This window comes from Monomorium pharaonis, unplaced genomic scaffold (genome assembly GCF_013373865.1).
Source record: "Monomorium pharaonis isolate MP-MQ-018 unplaced genomic scaffold, ASM1337386v2 scaffold_532, whole genome shotgun sequence".
NCBI classification, from domain to species: Eukaryota; Metazoa; Arthropoda; class Insecta; order Hymenoptera; family Formicidae; genus Monomorium; species Monomorium pharaonis.
This window is the reverse complement of record NW_023415838.1, coordinates 1-8,250: the sequence shown is the minus strand read 5'-3', so window position 1 is coordinate 8,250 and position 8,250 is coordinate 1. Positions and strand designations below refer to the sequence as shown.

Here is an 8,250-nt window from a genome sequence, read left to right as displayed (position 1 = left end):
ACGTTTCACCCCGACAAGGTATCAATAACGACTAACCGTTCCGCGGTACTGCAAACTCGTTAAATCCTCTTCTGTATCGCCCGTTAGCAAGTGCACTGTCCTTGTCTATCATCAAAAATCCATAATCACGCTGCCAACAATCGCGACATAATTCACTAAAATCATCATACGACATGTCGGTGTTTACGTGATCGTTGTACACGTGTTTCAAGTTGGTACTGTCCTGCTTAAACAGGATCAGCAGGTTGGCGTTGTCGCGTATAAGATGTTTAGGTATTCTCGCGTACGACTGACAGAGATAAAAGCAGTCGACGTTCGAGTGTCTACCCATTGAAAAATATTCTCTCACGACATCCTGCTTATCGCACGCAACGTCATCGAAGACGAAAATTGAGTTTGGACGCGCCTCGCTCGGTGGAATGACGTCACTGTTATTGGAGAACGTAAAGTAACCGATCTCGTCCATCGACGACAACAAATTCTCCAGATACCGATATTTCGGCTGTTGTAGCGATTTCGAGTACACGTACACGTTCTCGAAATGTACACCGTGCGGACATTCCAACAAATTTATCAGAACGTTGGTTTTACCGCAATTTGACGGACCGCAAATGATGGCGCGTATAGTATTCGGCAGCATCGCACCATGCTTACGCCTCACCCCGCCGTCTCCCATCGATTGTAATTTATCGTCGTAATTCGTTACGCAAATCGTCAAAGGTTGTCGCACGAATCTCATGTTTTCTGAATCTGATTATATATCTGAATCGAACGTCCTATTTATAGGTGTGTGAGTGCAGCGTACGCTCTATGGGAATGCGCCTTTGTACATGTGCACGTGCGTGATAGAGAAGGTGTGTGTGTTTGTGAACGCAGTGCACGGAGAAAGAAACGTATGCGTGCCCCCTGTGCATGCTACAGAAAGCGCTTGCTAGAGAAAGACGTATGTATGTGGGAACGCAGCGTACGGAGAAAGAAACGTATGCGTGCCTGCCTGCGTGCGTGCGTGCGTGCGTGCTAGAGAAGGCGCTTGCGCATGTGTATACGTAATAGAGAAGACGGTTACACGTGTATGAGTGCTAGAGAAGGCGCTTAAACGCGTGTGCGTACTAGAGAAGGCGTGAGTATGTGCGCGTATGTGTGAACAGTGTATAGAGAAAAAAGTATATCGACGGTCGCGTGCTAGAGAAGGTGTGTGTACGTGCGTGTGTGCGTGCGTGTGTGTAAACGCAGTGTATGGAGAAAATAAACGTATCGACGATTGCGAGTGAGATGAAAGAAAGAAAATAGGATATCATGCAGGATTGAAGGATGAATAAAAAAGATATGCAATATATGTATAATATATATATATTTAAAATATTTAAAACATTAATATTACAATTAATATTACAATAACATAATGTGATAGAATAAAATTATAATATTTTATATTATAATAAGCTAAATCTAATAGAAAAAAGGAAAATATATGAATATATAAAAAATATATGAATATATAAAATATATAAATATATAAAAAAATTGAAATACATATAATTAGTAAATAATATAAAAATATAATTTTCTTACTCTCTATTATAAATCTTATCTATCCAATTAACTATAGTTTTTAAATACATGTCGAACTCCCAGTCTCGTTCTATTTCACCCTCTTCGACTTCTTCATCTCCAAAGAGGTATCGCAAATCGAACAGATCGAAGAGGTCGTATTCGTCTTCATCCTCGCCTTTGCCTTCCTCTCGCCATAACCAATCATTATACCGCCGCGTGAAGTCTCGCGTGTTTCTTACTTTTAATTGATGAGCAGCTACATCCACGTAACCGCGGACGTTGACTACTGTGCGCCCGGTGACGAGTCCGCAACGGTAACACTATAAAAAAACATGTAAAAATATAAAATTATCAATTACAAAAACAATGTATTTGTAGAAAAAGGGTACTTACAATGCTAGCAGGTATTCGCACGTATGCGTTCCTGCTGAGGCGCGGAAACGTCTTTGGGTGGCGCTTTGCTGTGCGCACCGCCTGCTGACTTTTTACAGGTATAAACCCAGCGCTGGCATGTTGGGCAGTGCTATTCTCGTTTCCGGTTTAGATAAACACTGTAAAAAATATTAATATAAATTAATATAAGTTAATATAAAATAACATAAGAATAGGTAGTATAAAAAATACTTACTATTCGAACGGTGTTATGCGGACCGAACGCTGCCATTTTACTTGCACTTTTTAACTTTTTTCTGAACTACTTTTCAAATTTTTTCGACGAAGAGCGAATGCTTCACAGTTTGAAGTCAAACTGACGGTGCAGTCCGGCTTCGAAGGCATTGTTTATGATTTTGGTACTTATCCCCACGCTGTGGAGATGCCACTTGAGCTTATCATCGATGCTCAAGTAAACTATCACCCTTTGACGATTCACTCGTGGCTTGAAAACTATTTTTCATAATAGTACTCGCACTGTTTTTTAGAGCAAGTAATAAAAAATTACTAGGCAACAAAAATCTCGCCAAACTATTTATAGGCATGCAAAATCGCACATCGCTCAGTAGCAAACATGTATCTCATACTGTCACATCCCTCTGATATTATAAATTTGAGTGCTGAGCAGTTACAATTCGTACCAAAGATCGTTCTGTTACGCGAGTGCGGCAACTATATCGAACACGTGTGGGACAAGCTTCCGGAACATATAAAGGTTGATTTCGAAGTTCAGCAATATCGTCGCTGCAACGAACATTATAATCAGCCGTGGCAGCAAACGCACATCGACGGACCCGCGCCGTTGATCAAGAATTGTAGCGAATGCCAGCTGTCGCAAAGATAAAAAAGGGTTGCGGTCATCTTTTGAATCGCGTGATAAACGCGCTTCCCTTCGAGCTACATATCCCCGGTTATCAATTTTGCGGACCGGGAACCCACTTGGAAAAACGATTAGCTAAAGGCGATAGAGGTATAAATCCGCTGGACGCGGCGTGCCGCGAACACGACATTGCGTATTCTCGGAGCAACGAGCTCGCCGACAGACACGCGGCGGACGAGATACTCGCTGCGAAAGCACGAAAACGCGTAATCGCGAAAGACTCGGCTCTCGGAGAAAGAGCAGCCGCTGCTGCCGTCTGGGCAGCCATGAAAGCCAAGACAAAGATAGGTATGGGTATGAAGAAGAAAAAAAAGGTAACGAAAAAAAAACGTATACTTCCGACAGCCAGACGAGGCGGCATGTTACCAATTTTACCGATGTTGGGCGCGCTCGGATCATTGATCGGCGGCGCGGCCGGTGTGACAAAGGTGGTAAACGACAGCAAAGCTGCGCGACGTCAGCTCGAGGAGCTGCAACGTCACAATCGCGCGATGGAAGGGCGCGGAGTGTATCTCGCCCCGTACAGAGGCGGACGAGGGTTGTACCTCGCCCCGTACAAGTACGGAAAAGGTGTAAAAGCGAAACGAAAAAATATGTCAAAGAGGCGTTAAGAATACCCGCGGGTGTGACGACGAACATGCAACTACTTCAATTGGCAAAACGATTGTGTATCCCGTATTTCAGAGGAGTGTTTATGCGTAACGCGCTACCGACGAGCGGTGCGCGTCAAAACGAGAGCGGTATCGTAAATCTGGACGATGCGGAGGGTCCCGGTACTCACTGGGTAGCGTACGCAAAGAGGAGAAATCACGTAGCGTATTTCGACAGTTTCGGCAATCTGCGGCCACCCAGAGAACTCGTACGATATTTTGGGGACGATGTGACAAAGATAGAGTACAATCGAACGTCGTATCAAACTTACGATCAAAGGAATTGCGGACAACTTTGTTTGCTATTTTTACACTCGATTTAAAGACCGACGTTGCGCTGTTTAATCTCAGTATTCGTTCAAACATGTCGCTGACACTTACGCTGAGCGGTAAGAGCAGCATTCTCGCGGCAAGCTACTCTCCGGCTATAGATTTGAGCGACGACGATTACGAGCTCGGTTTAGCGATCTTTGAAACATATAACACGATACCGAACGTGAATGCTTCGAACAATAAATTTTACTTTGGCAAAGACAACGCGGAGATTACGATTCCCGAGGGATCGTACGAGTTGCATGCCATTAACGAGTTTTTGAAACGCGAGATTTCGCAAATACGTCCGCGACGTGACGTCACGACTGAAGGTAGTAATGGCGGGGATAAAGATCCAATAACGATCCGCGCAAATTATAATACGATGAGATGTGAGATCAGATGCGTACACAAAATAAATTTTGGCAAACCAAACAACATCGGCTCGCTCCTGGGATTCACATCGAAGCGTATACTAGAACCGCGAATATGGCATGAGTCAGACGTGTCGATCAACATAATGAATGTAAACATTATCCGCGTAGAGTGCAACGTGACCGCGGGCGCGTACAGCAACGACAAAAGCGTGCACGCGATACACGAGTTTTCACCGAACGTGCCACCTGGATATAAGATCTCGGAAAGGCCGTCGCAGATCATTTACCTGCCGATCATCGTGCGGAGCGTTACGAATCTGACGATACGCGTGGTTGACCAGAACGGACGATTGCTCGATTTTCGAGGAGAAGAAATTACCGTCAGATTGCATGTGCGACGACGGCTGCAACGATAACGCGAACGTGAGATGCTCGTACTAAACGCGTCGGAACGCGCTAGAAAAATAAACATCTTTACGACGAAAACACCAACGTTACAGCAGTCATCAGATACTTTTGCGACGACATTCGATAATATTCGATCATCCGACTGTTCCAAGAAAAAGAGGCTCACCGCGTCGAACGTTGAATATCTACAATCTCTGGGATTTGCTGTGCGACAATGACGGATATTTTAAATATCGAGGACGAGCCGATCTTTGACGATCGCATCGTCAAGATCGAGACTCACACGTACAATCCGTTCGCCAACACGACGTTTGAATACAACGATGAGATAAGAATTCCTATACAACAGCAGGATCTTTACACGTTACCGTACGAAAGTTTTTTATACATTGAAGGAAAACTTATAATAAAGAAACCAGTTGCGGGATCTGATGTGACATTGGCAAATAATTGCATCGCGTTCATGTTCGATGAGATTCGATACGAGCTCGACGGTGTGGAGATTGATCGAAACAGAAACGTCGGAATAACCAGCACCCTCAAGAACTATGTAACTATGTCAGCTGCCAGAAGCGTAATCGCGAGGAACGCCGGCTGGGATCCGTGGAATCCTCCGAACGGATACTTTAATTTTTGCGTACCGCTCAACATGCTGTTGGGATTTTGTGAAGATTACAGACGCGTGGTGATCAACGCTCGCCATGAGCTGATTTTAATACGCGCGCGTAACGATAACAATTGTCTGATGGGAAGTTCAGAATTGGAGCCGAAGATTGAATTACTCAAAGTTCAGTGGCGAATGCCGCATGTGTTACTGAACGAGATAAATAAACTGTCGATGCTGCGTGCTCTGGAAAGCGGGCGATACCTCAGCATGGCATTTCGTTCTTGGGATCTATATGAGTATCCTTTATTGCAAAGCACAACCAAACATTCGTGGGCCATCAAGACCGCTACTCAGCTCGAGAAGCCTCGATACGTCGTTTTCGCTCTGCAGGCTGGTCGGAAGAATAACATGTCTGAAAACATGAGTCGATTCGATCATTGCAAATTAATCAACGCAAAACTCTATTTAAACTCGGAATGTTATCCGTACGATGATTTGAATCTAGATTTTGATAAAAATAAATGGTCGATTCTGTACGACACGTACGCACATTTCTGTAAAAACTATTACGGATATGATTATCTCGAACCGAATCAATCCGTCACCATGTTTCGACATAATGGTCCATTCGTGATTATCGATTGCTCTCGACAAAACGAATCGATCAAGAGCGCAACCGTGGACGTACGCTTAGAATTTGAATGCAGAGAAAACGTGCCCGCGAACACTACCGCGTACTGTCTCATTATACACGATCGTGTGATTCAGTACAACCCGTTGACCAACGTTGTGCGCAAAATTACCTAAGTGCGGCGCCATTTTTTCTCCAAAACAATATCAAGATGATATAAAAATTTATAACGCGTCGAGACGGATCACAGTATTCTCAACGACAGCTGTCATGTCTGTACCAACGTTCGTGGATCTGCAAGGTTTCATCGTTGGTGGAGAATTTATCGTTAAGGAATTTGCCTCTCTCAAAGATGGATTTGAACTCACCCACTACATGTTTACACCCACCTATCCATGGGAATACCTTACCAAGGCAGAAAAACGTCAGGTGGTGTGGTTGAAAGTGAATCATCACGGAATATCATGGGAGGATGGATTGATTCCGCACAGCATGGCTAGAGATTTAATTACCAAGGCAGTGATGGGTACAACTGCAACCGATGATGAAATTGTCGTGTACGTAAAGGGATGCGAGAAACGAGAATGGCTGCATGACTTACTCCTGGACGAGGCGAAAGAGGAAGCTAATGTCGAAAATATCGAAGTGCATTACGAAGACATAAAACCTCTAAATAAGTTGGACATTACGTACACCTTACGTTGTCGAAATCATGTGAACAACTGCGCTTTACAAAATGTATTTAAACTGTTTAACTGGTGGTCTAGCAATAAAAAATAATTTTTTATGTGTTGTGTATTTTTTTATATTTCCATTACCCGTTTATATTTCCTCTTCCCCATTTATTAATTAAAATAGTTTTTAAGTTAGGATAATTAGTAGGAAAAAATATTTCTAAAACGTTTTATACAAATACATATTTATTTATTATTCAAAGCATCATATACAATATTGTCTGATGCATAAACCATCAGTTCGCAATCTATGAGCGAAGTTTTTACACATATTTCATCTAATAGCTTTACAGCATCGCACTTATTATTAATGTTATTTCGCTGCAAGCAGTTTACAAATCGATTATATTTTTCTTTCACTACAAACATATCCCGCGACAATTTAAAGTATACATTATTGATAACATCTTCAAGATTTAGTAAAAATTGCACGGTCAAAGGTTTCATATACAAGGCTTTGTTATTTAATGTAAATTTTACAACACTCCCGTTATGTAATTTGACGAGTTCTATAAGAAGATCATCAATCCACAGCGATGTAACGGTGGTTGACTGCAGGAGTCGCTCAATATCCATGCGTTTCTCGATCATTATTATCCATACGTCACGTGACAGCGGTATCTGATTGCCTTTGTTGTCACCAAGAATCATCTCCACAAAAGGTTCAAGTCCCACACTGACACCGATATCCAAATATTTGTAGGCAGTGGCGGTTAAAGCGAATCGCCTTCCCAGGATGCGAGGAGTATAGCGTGGCTGCGATAATGTTCTGTAAAAAGAATATATCAAGTTATAGAAAAATATAGAAAATATATAGGATTTAAATATATAGATTTTAATTTAATTAAAAATACTTACGATTTATCGCACCCGTCATTCTGTTGGATCGGAACGTAATAGTTCATCTCGTACGGTTCTTTCTTCAGACACTTTACAATCGACTTCCACCAATCAACTGCTGCGGTAACGTAGATGAAGCTTTACCGTTCGTATTCCACTATTTGACTGATGCAATAACGTTGTCGGGAGCTCTTTTTTATATTATTACCCCCTCCATAAAATACCCCCTTTTTTATCCCTCTCCACAAAAAATCTAATTTTTATCCCCTCCACAATTATCTAATTTTAACGCGCTCACTACCGATTCATTATGTAGAAATTTAAGCTGCCGACGGTTCGGCGCTCCTTGTCGCGATAAAAAATTTGTTTATAACAAACCGCTACCGGATATGGTCAGCGATTTTTGTTTATAGCTATTCCAAGAGCTGTCGAATAAATTTATCAGCTGCCGACGATTCGGCGCTCCGTACGATAAATATTCTTAGAAATTTGTTTATATCAGGTTGCAACTCGCATATTATTTTACTTAAAAAATGTTTATACTGATAAGCGACAGAAAGAACCATAGATAAAAATTGTTTATACCTAATTACTACTTCTAGCCGCAGGGCCTAATTGTTTATATCAAGTTGCAACTCGCATATTATTTTTCTTAGAAATGTTTATACTGATAAGCGGTGACCGGCAAGTTATTGTTTATATCTGGTTACAACTGACTTGTAATTTACATAAATGTTTATACTGATAAGCGGCTACCGACCGGTATTTGTTTATATCAGGTTACAACTGACTTGTTGTTTACATAAATGTTTATACTGATAAGCG

The 8,250-nt window shown here is 42.0% G+C and overlaps 2 protein-coding genes across 2 annotated transcripts; one reads left to right on the top strand and one right to left on the bottom strand.

Annotated features, from left to right (window-relative positions):
• Positions 1 to 4,827: 4,827 nt before the first annotated feature.
• LOC118648600 lies at positions 4,828 to 6,027 on the top strand. The gene has a single exon (XM_036294922.1). It carries the CDS (start codon positions 4,828 to 4,830, stop codon positions 6,025 to 6,027), a length of 1,200 nt encoding a protein of 399 aa, XP_036150815.1.
• A 731-nt stretch (positions 6,028 to 6,758) lies between these two features.
• LOC118648601 lies at positions 6,759 to 7,517 on the bottom strand. Its single transcript, XM_036294923.1, has 2 exons — positions 7,444 to 7,517; positions 6,759 to 7,354 (listed from the first exon to the last, which is right to left on the bottom strand). The coding sequence occupies exons 1-2, from the start codon at positions 7,488 to 7,490 to the stop codon at positions 6,772 to 6,774; spliced, it is 630 nt and encodes a 209-aa protein (XP_036150816.1). The 5' UTR covers positions 7,491 to 7,517; the 3' UTR covers positions 6,759 to 6,771.
• Positions 7,518 to 8,250: the final 733 nt, after the last annotated feature.